Below are 22855 nucleotides of genomic sequence, written 5' to 3'. Positions count from 1 at the left end.
CTACAAATAAAATCTAACAAAAACAGTTCTTTTAAGTTCTATGAATTGTGCATTAGTTGTTAAATCCTATCAAATTTAATGGCATAAGAATTTGGCTAAACGTAGAGATAAGAATAGGTGGTAAGAATTGAAGAGTATAAATGAGTTTGTACACTAATTTGACAATAAATCAAAGAGTTCAATATATATATATATATATATATATATATTTGGGTACTTGATGCAAAGTAAGAAATTGAAGAAATCATATTAATATTTAGGAATACTTTAATTAATTTATATTATAGTTCAATTTTATTACCCTTATTTGAGTTTGTATTATTAATTTAGGTATGAGTCTTATTTAAGTAAGTTTTTTAGTTAAATTAAGATAAATTATAGTTATATAAATAAATATCTTTTCTATCTTTTACATGCAGACTTTAGTTATTTATTATTAATTATTTCTTGTAATAAACTCTTGGTTTGAATTTTGTTCTTTTTATTTTTTGATATTCTGTGTAATCAATAAGTTTTAACACCTATATTTGTGTATATTCTTAAAATCAATACATATTTAGTTTATTTGTTTATTATAATTTTTTCAAGAATTAACAGAATATTAAAAATATACTCATCTATTTATCACCCCTATATATATATATATAATTTTTTTTCCTTCCGCTGCATTAGTTTCACTATCAAACCTTCTTTTTTTTATCCGGTTGTAGAATTTTTACGCATCATTAGTTTGAAAATTTTAACAAGCCAAAGTCTATGAACTTTATATATATATTTCAATTTAATGATGCAATAACGTGCCAACGTGCGCTGCGTAGCGCAGGCCTTATCTTTTGATGCATTGTCCACTCTAGTGGGTCCATTACGAACCCGGTCAGAACCCGAATTATATGTCTACATAACCGAGCCGCGAGGGGGAATCCGTACCTAGGACCTTTTTGGGCCTCAATAAAGTCAGTAGTTTGGCCCAGCCCATTGGACTGACTTGGCCCAAATAAAATATGCAGGGCTATTCCAAACCCTCCTCTGTTGCCATCACCCACCTGCAAAACCCTACTTACTGACACAGTACTTGAATTCAAAATCATTTTAAGTAATTATTTGTTTTAGTTGAAAAACCCCAAAAAGGGCAGGCGTTAACGTAAGCAATGGAACGAGTTAACGAAAGAGAAGATTTCACGCTGGTGACGAGGAAGCCTTATTTCGGTTTGCCCACGGCATGCCCAATTTGCTTACCTGTTTACATTTATCTCAAGTTCGCTCGCCTTCCTTTTCACTTGGCCTTCGATTCTACTTACCCTGACTCCGGTACCCTTTTATTTTCATTTTTTCCTTTAAATTTTCAAGCTCTGCTTTTTCTGCTTCATGTTCTGTTTTAGGCTTCTGATTATGCCCTGTTTCGGCATTTTTGTATAGGATTTTTGGTTGCTTTTCTAATTGTGTTTTTCGTTTATTTTGGTAAATTTGTTGTCTGGGCAATGCTTATTTTTGTTCATTTAAAATCAAATGATTGTCATTGTGTATTGTATTTTGTAATTCTATCTCTGTTAAAGGCCGAAGCTTTTTTTTTTTTTTTAAACTAATGTTGATACAAAATGGAATCAGTAGCTGGGTGATTGATAGACAATTGTTGTGGATTAAAATGGGTCCTTGTCAAATGTTTGAGGAGACCAGCAGTAATAAACGTACCTGTTTCGTGCATATGACTATTCGATGATTTTTGTTATCTTTTGAAGGTTTGTAAAAAGTACATGTTGATGTTGTATAGATTTTAATGTCAGATATAATTCCTTATGTTGAGTCGGCCACTTATGTGGCATGCAATAATGAGAACGGTGGAGTTATTGAATGTTTAAAGAAAGATGGCATTGTTGATTTGGACAATGGATATCAGTCAGTACCAGAATGGATATCAATGAAAGCATTGATTAGCTCATGGCTTGAAGAAGCACTCATTTACGAACTCTGGGTGGGATCTGATGGAAATTCTGTTCGCAAGATTTATTACTCTGATCTTGCATGGCCAATAGGAAAAGTTTTGTTCCTACAGCAAGTACGAACAGTTAAGCAGCAACTTGGGATAACTAAAGAAAACTCTGATAGAAGGGAAGAAGAGGTTGTACTTTTTTTTCAAATGAATATTTGTACTGCATAAACTATTTTGCTCCTTCACTTTTGTCAAGTTGTATCTTTTGGCCACGATCCACTTCATTTTAAGATGTTACTCCTGTTGCCTTTCTTTAGATACTTATGTTCAATTTCTTGACAGATCTACAAGAGAGCGAGCATTGCTTATAGAGCATTGTCAACTAGATTAGGAGAGGAGAGCTTTCTGTTTGAGAATAGGTAATTTTGGATGTTCTGTTTTAATATCTGGTACGGTTTTAAGGAAAATTTGTTTTAGACTTTTTTGATTAACTGGTTCTTTGCTTATTTGATTTGACAATTAATCTTAAACCTACTAAGATGTATCTACTCACTACTTCTTGCAGGCCATCAAGTGTAGATGCAATTTTGCTTGCACACGTGCTTGTCACTCTTCATGCATTACCAGTAAGTTGCCTTACAAACTGCACACTTTCTGTCTACATTGGCAGTTTAAGATCCATATAAATTGTCCTTCCAGTGAAAGCTGATACTAATATGGTTGATTGATAAAAAAGTTGACATACCTAGTTCTGGAGTCAACTCTTGTAAGACATATATGAATTGATTCTTTATCAAATATGGATGAACACTCAAAATACTTGATTCTTGTAGGTCCTTTGGTATTCCATTTCAGGAACTTCAAGGCAGTGGGAAAGACATTATGTCCTATTAGGTCTCAATGATTTAACTAATGGTGCGGAACAAATATGTGTTGACTTGCTTGACCTGAACTTTACCTGTCCAGAGAATTAGCATAGATCCTTCGGTATTACAGTTTAGGAGCTTCAGTACTTGCATAAGTTGGCAATTACAATATAATGTTTGTAAGATGCTTCAAAGGGATAGTTCCTGTACCTCTTGGTGACGTTATCATCTCTGGTATCTTGATTATTGAAAGTCTACATTGTGAGCACTTGTGCAGATGGTGTTCTTCGTATTCCAACCATGTATACAAGCCTATAACTGTTATTAATTAAACATTCTAGTTCTTTTACCATATACTTGTATATGTTCATTTATTATTTCTGACCTTTATATTAACATTATACATTTTTACTTTTTTGTCTATTATGAACTATTAGGAAACATCATTGCTCAAGAGCAAACTCTTAGAGCATGGTAACCTCGTAAGATATGCGGAAAAACTTAAGACGGAGTTTGTAGAAGCTGGTTCATCTTCTTCCATCCCACCGTTCCCTTCTGATCCGTCATCATCAACTCCAAGAAAAGGTCCCTCACATTGGAGTAAGATATTCAAGCTACATATGTTTACATTTACAATTTATATTTGTTTGAATTCGCACCCAGACGTTGGTTTTAAATTTTGGTTTTTGTGCCAGAAATTTTTACTATAACCAAACCAGTTAGGAATAATGGGATGGTGCACCATTCTTGCTTGATTATGCACTGATGATTGGCTGTTTGCTGAAGTTTAGTAGAAATCCAAAAATGTGTCTGATAGTTTTGTAGAACTCAATTTCTATGTAAATCTTTTCAGGAGGTTTGCAAAACCCAATGATTTTTTTTTAATTTTAGGAGCTGTGTGTTCTCTTTTTTTGGGGTATGAGTATCTGCTTTAGTATCATTGGGGTACATCATTTGTGCTTCCAATGAGTTATTACGTAAGTTTAATGATATTAAAATGTAAAACTTAACTTTTTTCTTTTATATCAATAGAGTTACACGACCACACTTGTGCACTTTAGTTCAGCTATCACATCCATACAAACAATGATTCTTCTGTCATTTGTGTTAGTTTATTTCAATTTCCCATTTCAGATGCTGATTAAGTTCAGCTGGTAACTTCTTTCGTATGATACGAATTCAAACTATCGTAACATTTTTGGTTTTTTGTTTTTTGTTTTGTTTTTTCTATTAGGTTCAAAACCTAAGCCAAAACCCAAGAGGGAGAAAACAGAGGAGGAAAAAACTTTCAGAAGAAGGGCCAAATATTTTTTGGCAACGCAACTAGTTGCAATTGTACTTTTCCTATCTGTTATGAATATATACGATATTTCAGAACCTGAACTTGACAACGAGGGAGACATCGATTTTGACTGATGTCATAACTTTGTCTTTCAGCTTCTGTTGCTCAATACCAAATTTTTTTTTCCATGATTGCCACCGGTCAGAACTGACTCCATAATGAGGATATTGCTATTTATTTTCTACCCCCTCAATTTTGTAACTTTCCTTTAATGTTTTTGGAAATAAAAGCAAATTCAAGTTGAAGGATATGTTGTGTGCAAAGATTAACTGTAATTTTGGAGGTTTCAGGACGCAGAGCGAGCATTTATAGCTGGTTTCTGATATTTGACTTTTAAACTTTTGCGGTGCATATCTTCATTAGCTAAGTTTACTTTCAAGTTTCAGATGATGTGGGGAATGAGGCACTATAAAATGGGTGTTTAGCACTTTATAGCCCACTATTAAGGGATTTTGGTTTGCCTAGATTGTACTATTTAATTTATTTATTTATATTTCGAATGCAATCTCTTGTTAAAATGCAACAAAAAATGGGTATGCTTTTATCATCTGCAGAGTCTTGCAAAGATTATTCCCTCCAAGTAATATTTGATATATGCCTTTTATATGTGAAGTAAGCTTCATGACCATCCCATGAGCAATATGGTAGCAAAGCAATAGGAGACTAGAGGCATTTATAAATCTATGCTACCTTGTCATAAATAGCCATATTCGTAATTACTACAACAGCTTCAACCAAACTACCTAACAAAATATCGTAAGTTACGCCTTCTCCCTACCTGAACTTTGTGAACACATGGTATTCTCCCACTGATTAACAAGTTCTGTATACCCGTCTGCAGAACCGATAGAAAATTCAGCCAGTGAACTCATTGCAACTGACATTCCAGCACAAAGTACTCTTATGGCAACTTCAGCCATTTTCTCTGCAGTCATAACATCTTCTACTTCTCCAACCTCCACCAATTCCATATTACCACCAGATTCATCTGAGAATCCGGTTGTAAATCTCTTTGACCCAACTGGGGTCCTACGAGAGTCCTCTCTTTGTTGCTGTGCATAGAGGGACCCCATCCCAGCAGCAAAAAAGTCCAATCCGTCAAGTACTGGCATCTCCTGGATGCCATCAAGAAACTTTGACCACTGTATGCAAAGTCCAAATATTGGAAGGGTTCCACTGGACCGTCTTGGAGAAAATGGTAATTTTGACATATCAGCTTCACATCTCATGCAACGAAGAAGCCAGCCAGTTAGTGCATGCATATAGGATCGTTGAGAAGTGATCCATGACTCAAAACAAGCTCGCCAATTTCTAAGCTCTGTTTCAAGATTGGCAGCTGATCGTGCTAGCTTGTGAGGGTCAATAACTGACATGGAAGAGTGCCTCTTTGCATGAAGTTTTGATGGTGTGCCTGCTAGTAAAATCTTGGCTTCATCTAAGGTCTGTTTCTGTATTTGATGGCTTTCAGCCATTACTTTCCACATCCTCGCTAACCTGCAACACAATTACCATTAGTTTTCAGAATAGTATACAAAAGCCAAAAGTTCAGTTGCTGCAGCAAGTTTAACTCTGCCAAAGATTTTTGGGTTCAGAAAGTAATCATTTATGTTTTGCCATAGAAATTTCTGGGAACATGTAGAAACTAAATACCACATAGTAGCAATGAAGAGTAGCAAGATATTTAAAATTAATCCATATTGATACTGATTCTTTAGATAAACTGCTGATGCTTTCAATTTACATTAAGACTGACATATAAATATGAGAAAGGGGACAAAGTCAAATCTCAAAACTGTTTGTGCTGTTTATACGAAAGATATGATGTGAGAATGAAGCTACCAAGGAAAGGGAAAAATGAAGTTTGAAAATGAACTTGGATGAGAGGCTAAAATAAGGCAACACGAATGATCATACAATTCACAGCATGAAGAAGGTGTCAGTGAGTCTAGACTAATTAGGTTCCATAATGCTAAATTCAATATTAGATAAGAGTTGAAAATTAATTATATTTATCTTTTGAATCCATGCCCTCAATTCTTGCATGGATGATAATAAGACATTTTGAGTGCCAATTTAGATGCAAAATGGGCATTGAATGACCATTGTGTTCACTCTGCACTTGTATTTGAATAGAGAATGATACAGATGACTTTTACATTATGACATTTCTCTGGGTAACTTAAAGTCTGTTGTGGAGTGTACAAAAATAGTGTGAGTGACATACCCTTGTATCAATTCTACAAGTTGAGGCTGCAATTCTTCATCCCTCAAAGTCTCAATCCTCTTTGAGATAGCTTCAATTGAGTGAATTGAAACCTTTATCTGGGTATGCAAATCTCTAATAGCTGCCCTAGTTTTATCCACAGCAGAGGGATCGTCCCCTTTCACATCTTGATTTCTGAGTTGCTTACACTTTTTGTCATAAGCAATCCGAACCTTTTCTCCAGACTGCATTACAAGGTAAGAAAGGATCAATTTTCCATTTTTACTTTTGGGAACACATAATCAGCAATTAGCATAGCTTTGCTAGAAAGTCTAGAGAAAATCAATTTTATTGACTATATATTTTAACTGCAATGAGAATCATGGGCGATGTAACTTCAAAAGCAGAGAAATCATTTTTATCCAAGTGTATACGATAAGGAATTGGTTAAATTTTTCAATAATTTCATGATTACTATGCAAAATTTCGTTGAGAGTAGATTTTGCTTGAACTTTTCATTCTCGGATAGAAATTCATCTGAAGAAAATTCTGATAAATCACTGACCAATGTAATATGTGAGTTGAAGTTTATAAGTATACCCTGACTTCGTCGTAGAGTTTCTTCTCCCAGGCATATAATCTATCCAGTGTTGACTGGTGGCTGCCAGAAAACATGCAGGATTCCTCTGAGAAATCACTACTGCTTTCATCCCCTTCATCTCTGGAACTTGAAGATTTGATTAAAAATCTTGATGAGGACGAGCGTGATGAAGCTGAGCGGAACAAAGCTACTGGATTCAACATTTTCATGGCTGCAAAAACAAAATATAAAAAGGATTCAAAATCTTCAGAATTTTCACTGTTCTAGATCCCCAATTTTAAACTTTTAATTTCCACCAAATCAAGATATCATAAAGATCAATAAGATATCTTTTCTCAAGTTATCAAACATAGAAGTCAATCTTCATTCTAGTTGCAATGAAATAAATCTGTTAATATAAGTATGAACCTGAGAGTTCATTTGATGTTGCTGAGTGCTGGGCTCTGCTAGCCTCTAACAACACTGAAACTTCATTGGCAGCATTGCAAACAACCATGAATTGAGCTTCAAGGTCCTTGATCACTTCTGCCATGCTTGTTGGCCTCCGGTTTACATAGACAGTAAAACCTGGTGTTTCCTTAGCTTCCTGATCACCAACTGCCATTTCTTGATTTCTAACTCGAACTTGCCCAGCTGTTTGAGCTCGCGACACTTCTATGCTTGCCCTATCATGGGATTGTAAATCTTGCATTTCATGTGTGGCATCGCATTCACAATCTGTTTCCCCCTCCTCCTCCTCCTCATCATCATCATTGTCGTCGTCGTCGTCGTCATCACCAACATCTTCCACAAGAACTTCTTCTGTTCTGCAATTTTTATCAACTTTAGCCCTTTCATCTTTTACATGTACCTTATTCTCAGAATCTTCTTGTTCAGTTACATCTTCCTCTAAGTCAGGAATCCCTTCTTCTTCTCGAACCTGCCTTAGCCCTCTGATCTCATCATCCAAGGTTGTTTGTTCAAGACTACTTCGGTTGGGATAGCCATAGTAGTCCAATGATGAAAATGGATTCCAAAAGAAATCCCATTGTGAAGTCTGTGGTGAAGGGGGAGGAATATTGGGCCTATTGTTGGGGGAATAAGAGAAAAATGAAGAATTCATTGGTGACGATTGCGTTGCAAAGAACCCCTCAATTCCGAAGTGGTGCATTGGAGAGTAAGTTTCAACTTGGACTGCTTCTGGTGATTGAGGCCTTTCTTCAACTGAAACTGCTGGGTTCCCACGTGGCCTTAAGTAATTTAGGTTCATGCTTGAATTGTGTTGAGATGGCATTGCAAAGAATCCATCGTCAGTTCCAAATTGGCGAATTGGAGAATAAGTTTCAACTCGGACTGTTTCTGGTGATTGAGGCCTCTCTTCCACTGAAATTGCTGGGATCCCAGTTGACCTCAAGTAATTTACTTTCAAAGTTGAATTGGGTTTAGACTGAATTTGTGCTGGTGAGAAGGATGTTGGTGAAATTGAGATGAAGCCAGAACTCTTTTTCTTTACTGGGGTAAATGGTGGGGTTATAAATGAATCTAGCATGAACTCGCGGGGTTCATCTCCTTCAACATACTCTTTAAGTGCAGCAGAAACTCTTTTCAAGGACTGGATATAGGCTAAATGTCCAGAGGCAAATCGGGTTCTTTGCTCTACGGCCTGTTTGATGAATCGCCTTCTATCTTTACAAAGCTGAACTGCCTCTTCATCATCCAGCTTCGAAGTAGAACATCCCATTTCTCACTTCTTTCACTTTACCTTTACTACCTCTGAATATTTAAAGCTCAGACCAAAATGAAAATTCCAATAGCTTTCTTTCGTATTTCTCACTAGATTCATAGAGCTGTGATGCTGCTCAACAAGAAAGACAACGGTCAAAAACAAACTTAAATCATATCAAAAGATTATCAAGCATGTAGAGAGCAAGAACACAAACAAACAGGGATGAACGACTAAGACATAAGTTTGAGGGTAAATTTATTTGCGAAAGAACTTCAAAATCTTTTGGTGCCTTTCTTAAATTTCAAGTCATTTAGAAGCCTTGCATAACAGAACATGGAAATCAAGATTCTTTTGATCTCTCTTTCAAATAATCAAGAGAACTCAGCCCCCTCAAACCCTCACTAAGCAACAACAGTCACACAATTTGGAACAATAAGCCTGACACGAAAGAAAGCATCAATGATGACCATATAATTATTTGCAAGACCAAAGGATAACCACCAAAAAGCAAAATTACCGAGAGATTGTAAGAGAAGAGCAAACAGAGAGAGATATAAGTTCCTATAAAGAAAAAAGGAATGAACAGTCAATGTGTAGAAAGATTATTTTTAGTTACAAGGTAGTGATCAAAAGAAGATAAAGCTTTTAAAGCAGAAAAAAAAAGAAGGAATACCAAAATGCAGAGTTCACACGGCAAAATCTGGAAGTGTTATAAAACTAAATTGCTACAAAAACAAAGGAACAAAAAACGTAAACCCCTTCAAAATGAAACATTTTCTTCCTGCTCAAGATAATTGTATGAGCTCTCACACTTTGATGAGAAGCAAATTCTGAGAGAATATTACTCTTGAACCTCATGTAGACCAGAAATTAAAGTATCAAAAAGAGGCAACATAACTGTAAATGGAATCATCCATTGGAAAATAAAAATAAAAATAAAAGAGGACGCAGATGCTAGAGTACTAGCAGAAAGAAGAGTATGATAGAAGATGTATCCAAGAAAATAAACTGAAAAATGGTTTTCAAAAAAATACTTAAAATTCCCATTTCGAGAAATAATAAATTCTCACAAGGAAGAAAATAAGTACTCATGAAGACGGAAAAGAAATTAAAACCATATCACAATATGAACATTAAATACTACCATTTGCAAAAAAATGACAAATGACAGATTAACTATAAGCTAAAATTTTTTGAAAAAAAAAATGACCGCCCCTCTGAAAAATCTGGAAAAATAAATTTCAGTGTGGAAACAAATAAAGATGTGAGCTTTACATGAAACATAACTAAACGTACAAACTTGAAATGAAAAATCGGAACTTGGGTTTCATTTTAGGAATTCTGTCAGCTCTTTAACCAAAAATAAATAAAAATAAAATAAAACAAAATAAAATCCATAACTAAAACAGCAATGAATGAGCAAAAACAAGCTTCCCAGGGCATGAAAATTAGAGGGGGAAAAAATAAAGAAAAATGAACAGTAATGTCGATTGACATTTGCATTTTGCGGCATAATAATTCTCAAGAAATGGGAAAATTAAAAGAAGTGAAGAACGTTCATTACCTGAGAGAATTATAAGCTGATTATGAGAAGAAAATGGAGCTCGATTAGAGAGAGAGAGAGAGAGAGGGAAATGAGAGAGAGAGACGTTGAGAAAAAGCAACGGTCAAAAATTGTAAAATTGCAAGTGAAAGAAGAAAAAAAAACATAAAAAAAACAAAATTAAAGCTTCGGGTTGGAGAACTAACTAAAGTGAGAGAATAAGATGAGCAAACAGCGAATATGACTCGCTTGGCTTGTTGCCCTCCATGTTTAGTTTTATTTCGTTTTTGCCACTGAACTTTTTCTCTAGTTATAAATTATTTTTGTATTTGCATAGTTAATTCTTTTCGCATTTTAAGACTTTTTAGACTGAAAATCTCTCCATTAATGAAGTTCGGCTTTGAATATCAATAGACTTCTTTAAAAGGAAAGAAAATCTGAAAATGATTACGGTAGATTGCATTATTGCCCCCCAATTTGATTGAAACGGACTTATTCCAAACCATCAATAATAATCAATAATTCTAAAATTCACAATTATTATCTTAAAAAATTTTAAAATATGACAGCTCAATTATGACTGATACGTCGTTTTAGTCATCAGTATTAATAAATTTATTATAAATTATAATTTCACATGTGACAACTTAAATGTTACATTTATTAAAATTAAATTGTTGGAATAATAGTTAGAAATCGAACACCTGTAGTTGTAAGCTATGCTTCAAGATTGAAACTTGAAAGAGCATCAAATCACGTTATGCCATACGAATTTAGATATTTGGTGGACTCTTTATTAATATAAATTCATTTGTGTAAACTTATTTATTGTTATCCGAATATCTTTATTAAAAAAAAAAAAGGATAAATAATGTAGCATCCGAAACGCATTTACTTACCGCTGTGTACTTACAAGCTGCTGGTAACGTCTAACAAGTAACAGAGTGGGACCCACAATCACAATAATGTATCTGATAAGTTCTCACGTGCCGAGTTAAATCAACAGACGGTACGCTACAGACGTCACGCCATCCAATCCTCAGAGACAAAATTTATATTTCGGATGGGACCCATTCGACAGCGGCACTGATTCTGCGTGCGCCTGTCTTGTAATTCCGTAAGGAGGTGAGGGTATTTGAGTAATTTAGGCAGTCGATAAAGTAAAAGCAAGCCCACCGTAATCACTGTAAAGATAAAGAAGGAACCTTGTCCCACGCAAGACTTGGAAGATGCCTCGATAACGGCAACTTTGGAAAATACCCTCAGCTTGTCTTTTAAATTTCAGAATTGCCCTTCTATGATAATGTGAAGTCTTCCTCGACTCCATCGGGTATTAGTTTAAAGAATTTGTTCCCACTAATGTTTGGGTTATTCAAAGTGAATGATTAATTTTATTGCAGTGTAATTTCGGTAACATATCAAATTTATCTAAATAATTTTATAAAAAAAAAAAAAAAGACTTTTCATACGGGACTTGAACTCTTACTTAATAATGTGGATTAGAATATAGGCGATCCTAAAAAAATTAAAAATCGTTTAAAGCTATTGTTTTGGATTAAATTAGTTATGATGAACATTTTCATTATTTAAAACTATTGAAAGAACGGGGGTTTGACTTTATTATATATGTAATATCCAAAAACTAAGAAAAACAAAATAAGAAAATTACCATTAGGGACTCTTGAATCCAGATGTACATCATGTGAACCAACCAACTTGGGATCCTTCTTCCCAATTGCATTATCATATTTATATATATTATTCCTTAATTTGTCCCTGTAATCATAACAGCGAAATAGATTTTTTTTACTTTAATCAAATCCCCTAAGATTCTTTACTGCTTGTACCTTTTTATTTTGTTTTATTTTGGTTAACTCTCGGATGGAATCTGCATCTGTATGCGCAGTACAGAAGTTATACCTTAAACTATGTAACTGTTGTTGGCTAATGATCATGTTTGTTTACTTATGTTATGTGGTTAATTAATGTAGCTAAAAGGATTATTTAAGAAGTTGGCTAGTGTACAAAGGTTGTCCTTGGATGCATGACTGTATAGTTTATTATATCACACAAGTCAGGAATGTTATGAGACACAACAGTAACTCTTGTGATTTGATATGTTAAATTAACAGTTCTAGTTATGACATTATGATCATTACCATGCAATAACCAAACTTATTAAACAAAATAGTTATAAGAAAAATTATTTTGTGATCCCATAGATGATTCGTTGATAGAGTCGAGGGAGTTAATAATGTGAAAACAAGAAAATAAAAATAAAAAAGCAAGAGAGTCTGAGCTTATAATTTCCTGAAAGGCAGTCCATCTTGGATGAAATTGCCACAACTTTTCCAAGACATGCCGGACTTTCAGCATTTTTGTTTATATTCATCATATTGGAGCTGTGTCCTTTTCCTAGATTGTAGACAAACAAGTAAACAATTTTTAAAATTCAAATTAAACTATGAGTATATGAAAAAGGGAAAATAAAAAATAAAATAAATAAATGCGTGAACAAAGCCCAATTCTTCCCCCTCACAAAAATACTCCATATTTATTATTTGTTTACTTATTTAATTTCCCATTCCTCTTGTAAATGCACGACAGTTTGTTGAACCGTTCGATTAATATTGTATTACAACGGGGCATAAGTAATAAACTGAATTGAAACGTGCAATCTTATATATGTTAATTCAATACCTTCAATATTATAATCCAAATTATAAGCAGATTCAATCTCAAGTATAGTTTATTGTGTGTCACATAACTCAAATAATTAAAATCATTTGTGATTATAACTAATACTACATTGTCTCCTTCCATGTTCCCTACTAGCTTCTTTGCATTATAATAACTAGAGGCATTTCATAGAATCGATGTTCTTGAGTTTCAAGTTGATGAAAGAGTTTGTAAGTGTCCAAGTGTAGAGACACGCAAATTAAGCGTACAAATCAAATTCCCTCTTTTTTTTTTTTTTTAAACCGTACGTCGATCATTTTTTATGGCACCATCCTTGTCTATCTTGGAGCTAATCATTACTAGAGTTTGTTCAATCAAATATTGTCAACAAAATTACCTATTTTTCAATTGCAAATCCTTCATGTGGTTGTTTTAATCATGTCACAACCTTTTCAAAGAACGTAATGATGACCGATTTAATAATTGAATCCTATCATATAAGGTTTGTTCGTGATCAAATATTTTGACACGATTAATGTACATGGATACATCCTAACATTCTATGCATTTTGCAGGCCAAGTTAACATTAGTCAACAGGCCGGGACACATTTGTCTTGACCATGATGCTTTTTAACATAAACATCCAAAATTGGTATAAGAAAAGTAGTTCAATCTTGTCGGGCAAATTACGTATTCACCAGATAAACAAATAAAAAGTGAGATGGAGGAGAGGAGAAGGATCCCGACGATAGATCTGGGGGAATTCCCGAAGCAGCTGAAGAAACTGAGAGAAGCAAGCGAGGAATGGGGATGCTTCAGGGTGGTGAACCACAAGGTCTCGTCAACGCTGATGGCGGAAATGAAGCAAGTGGTGAGGGAGCTTTTGGATCTTCCTCTCGAGATCAAACGACGCAACACCGATGTGATCGCCGGCAGCGGCTACATGGCTCCCACCCAGAAGAATCCTCTGTATGAAGCTTTGGGTCTCTACGACATGGCTTCTTCTCAAGCTGTTGCTGACTTTTGTTCTCACCTGGATGCCTCTCCTCATCAGAGGTATGTCGTGTCGTGTGCAAAATTTATTTATTTACTTTGTTCAATTATTTAATTATTCGCTCCGTATATTTTACGGATTTTGTTCAGTAGTAGTAATAGAACGAGTCACGTCTTGACAGTACGTAATACGTGCAACAGTGGGCACCGAATCAGAATTGATATCAGAGAGTTTATCATCATCAATTTGGATTACACAAGTCCTTTTCTGAAGAATATAGTCATTTCGATGTAAAGTCGGGAACAAACTTATGTCCTCAATTAGAAAATCGTGAAAAGTCAGGAAAAATCTGTGGAAAATCATGAAAACTATGATTATTTCAATATATTGTAGGGACTAAACTATCTCCTTTTTAATTTATCCATTATTATTATTATTATCATGAGCTGCCTTCCCAATGAAAATGTGCCACTAGATCAAGGTCTCAGTGGCGGACTTTAAAAGTTTACTCCTACAATTTTTTACTCACTTAGTTCCTATTGAATGTTATAATTTTTAAGTTATAGTTACTATAAAAAAAATTATAATTATAAAATAAAAATTAATAGTGTATAATAAATATAACTTTCACAAAATTAGTAAAAATATCATGAGTTCTTTATTACATTAGCGGTAGATCAAATGAATTTATCTTCTAAATTATAGCAATTAGTGTTTATCAAATATTTTATTATTATAGTTTAAGTTACAGTTGTTCAGCTTCAATATTAAATACGTCTTTAAAATTTCAATTCTAACTTTGCATTGAGTAGTTTGCATTGGTAACGGTTTAAAAGAAAAAAAAGATTATAATATATAACAATTCTCAACTTTTTATATCAAATTGAGTTAAAGTTTCTAAAATTTCTTTTTAAGTTAAAATAAAAAAAAATCAGTCAAAAAATCTAACATATAACTAGAAAACATGATTGGAAAATTTGAAAAAAAAAAAATCATATGATGAACCATTTGGTAAGTTTAATGTATCCTTAGTCCTCACTGACAGTAAGTTATTTTCGAGTTGCAGTTTTATTCACTCACGTTTTCTTTGTGCTTGAAATTACCAGAGAGACAATAGAGAAATATGCTCAAGCAATACAAGAGTTGGCCGTGGATTTGGCGCATAAATTGGCCGAGAGTATGGGGTTGATGGACAGTGTGTTCCAGGATTGGCCTTGCCAGTTTAGGATAAACAAGTACAACTTCGCTCCAGAAAGCGTAGGCTCCCCTGGAGTGCAATTACACACAGATTCAGGGTTCCTTACTATTCTTCAAGATGATGAAAATGTTGGTGGCCTCGAAGTGATGGACAGAGCTGGTGCATTTGTACCTGTTGATCCCTTGCCCGGCACCCTCCTTGTCAATCTTGGAGACATTGCCACGGTGCGCAAATTGTATTTTTCACACATGTATAAATTTTTTTTTTCCATTGACAATTAGATTCTTAATTAATTTGAGTTAGTTGTTTGTGATTTGATAAAAATCAGCAGGTATGGAGTAACGGAAGGTTGCTCAATGTGAAGCATAGAGTGCAGTGCAAGGAATCAGCAATAAGAGTATCGATTGCCACATTTCTATTGGGACCAAAGGAGGCAGCAGTGGAAGCTCCAGCAGAGTTTGTTGATGCAGAACACCCACGTCTTTATGTACCAATTACTTTTGAAGACTACAGAAAGCTCCGACTGTCCACGAATTTGCAGGCGGGTGAAGCTCTTGAACTTGTACGTTCTCATTCCTGAAACAATAAGCAAGAAAATTACATTGCATAGCTGACTGACATTTTAAATAACACAGCTCATGCGCAACTCCCCGTCTTTATCCATACTGCAAATTAAATGTGCCTAAATGGGATTCAATTTCTAGAATTCAGGTATCTGTAATAGCTTTCATATTTCAAGAATGGTATTTAATCAATCATAAGCCCACGAGAGATTGATCCAATTAATTAATGCTTAAACCCATGGTTAGCGCTCATGATGTTTGGGGTTAGAACAGCACCTGTGGGCGCCTCTCGTTGGCGTTTGGCACGCAATTGGTTACCCCTCGTACAAGCAACTCCATATACAGAGTCTGGCATCATCAAACACTCTTAAAGACAATCAAGTGAAACCGTACAGTCTGACAAAGGATCAAAGAGAGCGAACTTGAACGAAGGATAACCAGACCGCCGGAAGAAATTAACATATAGCTAATACATTTAGCTATCAAATGCTGCGTATGCATTAATTTCGACGCCTTGTCATCCCTATAACAATGTGTGATAGAAATTTTCATGGGACCCTCTTATTCGGTCTGGGATTATACATACCTCGGGAATCAAACTTTTCAATTTCTTTTTCAGGCTGAGCTCGGAGATGGCAAATACTTACCTGACCTAGTCCATTGTCATCCCTACTGCAAAATGATACAGAATTACAAAGTTGTAAATGAGATATTCATGAGATGTTTTCGGTAATTGAAATATCTTGCATATTTCAATAATTTGGGACGGATTTTTCATGAAGTAGGGACTTCCCGGTTGACCAATTGGTACTTCTTTTATAAAATTATAATAGTAGTCATTAAATTCGATCGTAACTTTCATAGACGCACACGCTATGTACAAAATTATTAAAATTTCATGATAATGCAGATGAGGAGAGGTTCCTCACTCCTTGTCAAAATTGATGCACGATTAATTATTTTAATTTGTTCGATAATCAAGCTATCTATTCCTTCGCTCCAGTTCTTGCATGAACAGTGGATCGACGAGCCCGCTATTGTGTGCATAATAAATACAGCATAAAATCACACTCCAACCAAAGATTGTGTCATCCCCAATTCTACAACTGTTTGCATAAAAGGTTGTACAAATGCAAGGAGAAACGCCAAAGCTCCAAGAAAAAACTTTTAATTATTTCTAACTAGATTATTGCAAAATATATGCCACCCTAAAATAAGCTTATCATTAAGAACAGCATTGCTTAACTCTGTTGGTTGTAATAGAGATTTTGTACTGTTCATGGATCCGGAAAAATGGCTCAAGGAGGAGAAGTCAGAAAAATGGGGGAAAAATAAAAATGTGACGCAGAGCTCATTAGATGAACATAGTATCATAGATCACCTGAGAATAGAAAGAATCATCTGGTGCTGCATTGCTGAGGTTGGTTGTCAGTGTCCGAGAGTCTCAGATGAGAAGATAGAGAGCGGAGTTGAGACAAGAATGGCCTGCCGTATGATATTATGGTCAATGCCGTCGGCAAGTCATTCTTGGCTCTAGATCCTCTACCTGTCCCTTCATATAAGAAACCCTAGACCAATTTCCAACCTTTGTTATTCTTTCTATATATAAGGTAGCACTTGATTGTAAACTTCTACACACTGTGAATATTTATCGGATTTTGAGTCTCATGTGCTATTGGGGGCATCATGCGTTTTGTAAACTTATTATCCGAAATAAGTTTGATGCTATTAGTTGCCCATACTACTTGCATCCCAAATTCCCTCTTAAGACTTTTTCGTGAGGTATCAAAACAACTAGCTCAATAAAAGCTTTTGAACTTTATTATTATACATTAATAATTTTTGGCCGAGCAAACGAGATGAACTTCTGAGTTCTGACCTACTAGTTCCCTTGCAATTAAGTTTATGGGGACTGAGAGAGCGAGCGATCAATATGACCGTGGCCATGCTTCGTATACAACATGTTATTAGTGGGGTATTTGTTCTGACTCACGATCAACAAATATTTCAAGTTCAAGGATAGAAAATAGGATAAGGCTAATTTTGACTCCTATTAGGGCATCCATGTGGCCAATGAGCTGGTTGAGTTCTTGTTCTAGCCTTTTCTTTTGCATACGAATATACTCTAAAGCTTCTTCAACAAAGAACCTGTAGTTCTTGTCTTCGCCATATCCAAATGGTCACCACAACCCTAGCTAGCAGCTAGATTAAAGACGTGTAACGCACTTCAACCGGGACAGGGAAAATTAGTAATCCAAATTAAGCAAATTAAGTACAGAACAATGGAATAAAGTTTCTAGCTAGATTGAGAGAAAGAGAGAAAATTGTTGCCGTGCTCTTCAATTCTTGATGCCGTCCCGCACGTCTAAAGGAATTTATTCTAAGAACAAGCATGCATGATTTAACACATTCACAAGGTACAGAAAATTGGATAAGTTTTTGGCCCAACGTTATGGCATCTGTGTGGTCAGTGAGGTTGGTTTTCTTGTTCCATATATAGGCTTTTTCTTTTGCTCACTAATTAAATATTATAAAGCTTCTTCAACAAGAACATGAGTTCACTTCTTCCCCACATGCACTTGAAGACCTTGGCTGGTTTAAATGTGGGGAATCCTAATCCAATCTATCGTTATGATTGTATGTGGGGAACTTATGTACATAATTAACACTTGTCCGAGAAGCGTTTGAGTGGATAATTTTTAAGTAATTTTATTTAATTATTCACTTAAAGTTGAATCTTAAAAAAGATAGGAGTTAAAAAAATTGATTTAAACTTTTTCATTCCCTATCTTAAATAATAATAATAATTTATGTGGGTAACTTATGTACATAGTTAACACTTGTCCCCAAAGCGCTTGAGTGAATAATTTTTAAGTAAGTTTATTTAACTAGACATCTAAATTTAAATCTTAAAAAAAATAGGAATTTAAAAAAATTAATTTAAATTTTATCTATTTCTTATCTTAATAATAATAATAATAATAATAATAATAATAATAATAATAATAATAAACTCTCAAATAATTATAACTTTGAAGAAAAGTTATTGATGTAAAATTTTGACTTTTTGAAAGGAAAGAGGCATGAATTGTGGGACTAAGGGAATCGCATTCGCATATAGTTTACAGATTTTATATCCTCTCATCTCATGTTTCAAATTTTCAATAAAAACAACTAATTATCTATTATGTTAACCCACTAAGAAACAGAATCAATTCCAGCCGGATAAAATTTTACATCAATAACTTTTCTTCAAAGTTATCAATTCTAGATGTAAACAAGCACACAGCTATTTTCACCGCACCCTTGCGTGTGTGTGTCAACAGCTTTTCAATATTTTACCACATAATCTCGATTGATTGAAAGGAGACGACTAACATATTAGTGAATTGTAGAATCATTAAAGAAAACACAAAAAGATCGAAACATATTCCATAGCCGTAAAAAGGGTAGGCATCACTTCTTGACTTTGAAATTAACTTGGCGCAGCATTAAAAAATATGGAATAAATTAAGATCATGCTCCCAATCTCTTTTGTCTCACACTTATTTGACTCAAACATTTTTATTAACCAATCAAATTCGATTAGTTTTCACTCTTCATAAGCTGTCATGGTGCTACCTTTGTAGTTTAATATATAGAAGCCAAAAGTTGCATTCACGATTTAAAGAATTTGCTAGAGTCAGAGATTTTGAGGGAATGTACCTGCTTATTCCTTTTGGGTGGCAAGCAGCTAGTCCCTTTTAGAAAGACGCTGGTCGGTTGAGAATAATATATATCAGAATCATCTATTAGTTTATGGCATCTCCTTGCCTATATATATATATATATATATAAGCTGTCAATAATTTTGCAAGCTATTTTACAGCCTTTATGGTAAACTGATACTTCGATGTGGAGGAGTTTTTGTTATATTGCTTGTGTTAATTAATTTGGTCCGAGAATTATGCGTAGATAGCAGGGTGGACCCAGCACTTTATATTACCATGGACTAACTAAAAATTTTATATTTTAAAGTGAGTACAAATATTCATTAGTAGAAAGAAGTATATCAAATAAGAGTAACACAAAAAAAACCTATAAATATATACTTTAAACAAGAATAAATTTACAAAAAGAGTACAAAACAAAAGACAATTCAAATATAAAAATACTATTTTTCAAATATGGAATTTGACATTACAACCTATAATAATATGTAATTATATAATAATTAATAAATCAACTAAGAATTTGAAGTTAGAATAAATCAATACATGTAATTATAATCAATTAAAAATTGCAAGTAGAACTTTTATGTTTGAAAAATATTAATTAATAGGCTTAAATAAATTAAACAATTAAAATCTATTCATTTTTTTTTTAAATTGTAAAAATATTATTAGTCAAAAGTTTCAATAATAAACTAAACTCAATCTAGTAAAAAGGTATTTGTGTGTCGTTCTTTCTTTGTCAGGCCCTTTGACTCTCTTTGAAAAATCATATGCTGATGATTCTTCTTTCAAAATCTCCTCAAAATACTCAAATTTTACTTTTTAACTCATCTTCTTAACAAATAAAATTTGAAAATTGACATTAAAAGTTTATGAAAATATTGATAATTGTTACTATATCTTGTTTCTGTCAGTACTTTTAATACTAGTGACGATGTTATATTACATTGACATATTTTTTAATTAGAATTTAAAATTAAATTAAAGCAGCAATAAAATTTTAGACGCCTAATGTTTTCAATCTATTCAATAAATATATAATTAATCATTTTATAAATTAATTTCAAATAAAAAATATATAAATGAATTAGGGACATATTTGAAAATAAAATAAAAACTCTATTGTTGTATAAAATTGATGAAAATATATGGGTATTTGAATTAGGGACATATATGAAAACAAAATAAAGACTTTATCCTTATATAAAATTAATCAAAAAACAAGGGGTTTAATGATTTTATTGGACCAAGGATGACTTGCCGGTCCGCCACTGAGGTGGAGAGCAGAATGCAGCCAAGGATGACTTGCGGCGGCGCCATTTGCTTGCTGCGAGGCAAAAGGCTGCCACAGCGCCACATACGTTGGCAAGTTGTTGTTGGCTACATTTGGTTCTCTTCTTTCTCATGTAAAGTCTCAATGGCCTATCATTGGACTCTAACGGTGTCCAGCAAACATGCTATGACACACTCAGATAAAACCCAAATAAGTCTAAAAACATATGGCTATTTTGAAGTATAAAATTAACTATATTTAGACACTATTTTGTATTGAGGTATCATGAAAAGCTATTATTATTGTAAAAAAAATTGTAAATTATAAAATAAAAATTCATATTGTGTATTAAATATGATATTTAAATAATAATTTTGACAAAAATAGTAAAGATATTATAAATTTTTTATTATACAAGTGGTGGATCAAATTAATTTATCTTCTAAACCACTACAATTATTGGTGGATTAAATTAACTTATCTTCTAAACCACTACAACTATTATTTACTAAATACTTAACTGTTATATCTTTAAACTATAATTGCTAAACATCAATACCAAAACAGAGCTTTAGATGGTAAATATTTTACTTACAACTTTTTCTTCGTGCTTTTTTAAGATGAAAAAATTTCAAAATTCTTGCTCAAATTTTTTTTTTTTTTTGGGAAAGTAAATTGTATGAAACATATAGACTATAAGAAGCTACTAGTGTATATGTGCGTGAAGCGCAGGCCTTTAGAGACTGATGATTCTTCTTTATTCCTTTTGAAGTTGTCACACTGTATGAGGATAACAATCGGGCACTTTCCTAGTTGGGATATATACACTACACTTGTAATGTTAATGGATCTAATTCATATTCATATATTTCGTTGAGTAACTTTTGTCCTTGGCTTGAGCCATTTCCATTACTCAAAATTTGCAAAAATGCTCTGCAGCCAAAAAAAGGCATGTAAGTACAAATAAAAACTAAAACGATCTTAAATTTCATGTAAGCTAGGTACACTTAAAATCTATTCTGTGACGATTTCACTTAAGCCTCCTCCAAACTTAGTTCCAAAATGGACATGGTCTCCGCAACATTGCTTCATGTAGTAGCTCTTGCAACACCTTTCATTTTCTCTCTTTCCCAAACTCATACATGCACTCTTCGCCACAGATGATTCCACTTGATCTGTTCCCAACGGCATATGATAGGCAGCGTTGTGACGCCCTTCAGAGTGATCTGTATAGCACTTTTTTATCACTGGGATAGGCTCAGGGCAATGATGCCCACAACTATGGCATCCTGAGTCCGTCACATGAACATGGTTTTTCTCATGCTTTTCACTGCAATGGTGCGAATGCTGATGTTCATGATTTGTCACTTCTCGGCATATTTCTTCAGAAACAGAATGGTTTACATGATCTTCCCCACAGTTACCTTTTCTTCCAAAACAATTTGGCCATGTATTGTTTTTGGAGAAATTTGAATTGTGATAGCCTGAACAATTATGAGTGTTCTGTGCCTCGATATCATTATCATCTTTATTGAAGCTCTCATGATCACAAAGCTTATCCTCTTCAGCTCCATGATCACTGCCTGCACAGCACTGATTATTCCCGCATAGATTTGGGCTGCGAGAGCCCGAATCATTGCTTCTTGAATCACATCCGTGGGAAGAATAATCTTCAGGTTCACATCGGTTTTGAGCTTTGCTATCAGAGCAACAAAGCTGTTGGTTGTCAGATGGATGGAAATGATTGGACTTACATCCATGTCTGTGAGTATGAAATTCAGCTGGAGATTGGCAACATTTTCCTTCATGCTTTCTGGTTTGGTTTGCAGCTGAAGATTTGCAATGCTTCCCGCTAGAGTTGCAACATTTTTTTACATGTTTGGGAGTATGTGATGAAGAAGAAGAAGATTTAATGCATTTACCTCTGTGACTGTGTGTTTCATGCAAAAGTAGCATGCTATTAAGGATCACAATCAGGCATGTTCCAACATCAGCAAGAACAGCTGCCCAAACAAGAGGGTGACCACCCAAGGCCAAGGCAATGATACCAGCCTTAGTTGCAATTGACACAGCGATGTTTTCAATCACTTTCCAATGAGCTTTTCTTGCAAGTCGGATGGCTTCAGGTACTTTTCTTATGTCATTTGACATTAGAATGACTTGTCCCGTCTCAGTTGCAAGTGCAGAACCTGAAATTCCCATTGATATACCAATGTCAGCTGTAGCCAATGCTGGAGCATCATTTAT

At 34.2% G+C, this 22855-nt stretch overlaps 4 protein-coding genes across 7 annotated transcripts in view; 2 read left to right on the top strand and 2 right to left on the bottom strand.

Moving 5' to 3' along the window:
- The first annotated feature begins 1101 nt into the window (after positions 1 to 1101).
- Positions 1102 to 4372, top strand: LOC18056046 (mitochondrial outer membrane import complex protein METAXIN). The gene is made up of 6 exons (XM_006453234.2): positions 1102 to 1308; positions 1782 to 2116; positions 2270 to 2346; positions 2493 to 2553; positions 3231 to 3393; positions 4028 to 4372. Exons 1-6 carry the CDS (start codon positions 1149 to 1151, stop codon positions 4207 to 4209), a joined length of 978 nt encoding a protein of 325 aa, XP_006453297.1. The 5' UTR covers positions 1102 to 1148; the 3' UTR covers positions 4210 to 4372.
- A 343-nt stretch (positions 4373 to 4715) lies between these two features.
- Positions 4716 to 10329, bottom strand: LOC18056045 (nitrate regulatory gene2 protein). 3 transcript variants are annotated; one of them, XM_006453232.2, is made up of 5 exons: positions 10209 to 10329; positions 7348 to 8773; positions 6939 to 7150; positions 6360 to 6583; positions 4716 to 5629 (listed from the first exon to the last, which is right to left on the bottom strand). In XM_006453232.2, exons 2-5 carry the CDS (start codon positions 8657 to 8659, stop codon positions 4897 to 4899), a joined length of 2481 nt encoding a protein of 826 aa, XP_006453295.1. In that variant the 5' UTR covers positions 8660 to 8773; positions 10209 to 10329; the 3' UTR covers positions 4716 to 4896. The 3 variants fall into 3 exon arrangements, with proteins under 3 accessions (XP_006453295.1, XP_024034000.1, XP_024033999.1); XM_024178232.1 differs by lacking the exon at positions 10209 to 10329 and adding an exon at positions 9162 to 9535; XM_024178231.1 differs by lacking the exon at positions 10209 to 10329 and having other exon boundaries at positions 7348 to 9535.
- A 3064-nt stretch (positions 10330 to 13393) lies between these two features.
- LOC18056044 (2-oxoglutarate-dependent dioxygenase DAO) lies at positions 13394 to 16023 on the top strand. Of its 2 annotated transcripts, none has more exons than XM_006453231.2 (3): positions 13394 to 13923; positions 14968 to 15283; positions 15388 to 16023. In XM_006453231.2, the coding sequence occupies exons 1-3, from the start codon at positions 13589 to 13591 to the stop codon at positions 15637 to 15639; spliced, it is 903 nt and encodes a 300-aa protein (XP_006453294.1). In that variant the 5' UTR covers positions 13394 to 13588; the 3' UTR covers positions 15640 to 16023. The 2 variants fall into 2 exon arrangements, with proteins under 2 accessions (XP_006453294.1, XP_006453293.1); XM_006453230.2 differs by having other exon boundaries at positions 13395 to 13923; positions 15391 to 16023.
- Positions 16024 to 21444: 5421 nt separating this feature from the next.
- Positions 21445 to 22855, bottom strand: part of LOC18056041 (putative inactive cadmium/zinc-transporting ATPase HMA3) — a 7046-nt gene continuing 5635 nt past the window's right edge. The window contains 1 exon segment of the mRNA XM_006453227.2: positions 21445 to 22855. This exon segment is cut by the window's right edge and continues 83 nt beyond it. Coding sequence (XP_006453290.2) covers positions 21623 to 22855 — 1233 coding nt within the window. The 3' untranslated portion in view covers positions 21445 to 21622.

Source organism: Citrus clementina, unplaced genomic scaffold (assembly GCF_000493195.1).
Source record: "Citrus clementina cultivar Clemenules unplaced genomic scaffold, Citrus_clementina_v1.0 scaffold_1, whole genome shotgun sequence".
Classification (NCBI taxonomy): domain Eukaryota; kingdom Viridiplantae; phylum Streptophyta; class Magnoliopsida; order Sapindales; family Rutaceae; genus Citrus; species Citrus x clementina.
Note: the sequence above shows the minus strand (reverse complement) of the source record. Positions and strands in the feature narration are given on the sequence as shown.

Excerpts from the sequence above, each read along its gene's own strand:
- LOC18056045 (XM_006453232.2), bottom strand. The coding sequence starts at position 8,659 with ATGGGATGTTCTACTTCGAAGCTGGATGATGAAGAGGCAGTTCAGCTT. Across the intron at positions 7,151-7,347 it reads AACATCAAATGAACTCTCAG|CCATGAAAATGTTGAATCCA; the intron begins GTTCATACTTAT and ends TTGTTTTTGCAG. Across the intron at positions 6,584-6,938 it reads AACTCTACGACGAAGTCAGG|TCTGGAGAAAAGGTTCGGAT; the intron begins GTATACTTATAA and ends CTTGTAATGCAG.
- LOC18056044 (XM_006453231.2), top strand. The coding sequence starts at position 13,589 with ATGGAGGAGAGGAGAAGGATCCCGACGATAGATCTGGGGGAATTCCCG. Across the intron at positions 13,924-14,967 it reads GATGCCTCTCCTCATCAGAG|AGAGACAATAGAGAAATATG; the intron begins GTATGTCGTGTC and ends TGAAATTACCAG. Across the intron at positions 15,284-15,387 it reads ATCTTGGAGACATTGCCACG|CAGGTATGGAGTAACGGAAG; the intron begins GTGCGCAAATTG and ends GATAAAAATCAG.
- LOC18056046 (XM_006453234.2), top strand. The coding sequence starts at position 1,149 with ATGGAACGAGTTAACGAAAGAGAAGATTTCACGCTGGTGACGAGGAAG. Across the intron at positions 2,347-2,492 it reads AGCTTTCTGTTTGAGAATAG|GCCATCAAGTGTAGATGCAA; the intron begins GTAATTTTGGAT and ends TACTTCTTGCAG. Across the intron at positions 3,394-4,027 it reads AAAAGGTCCCTCACATTGGA|GTTCAAAACCTAAGCCAAAA; the intron begins GTAAGATATTCA and ends TTTTTCTATTAG.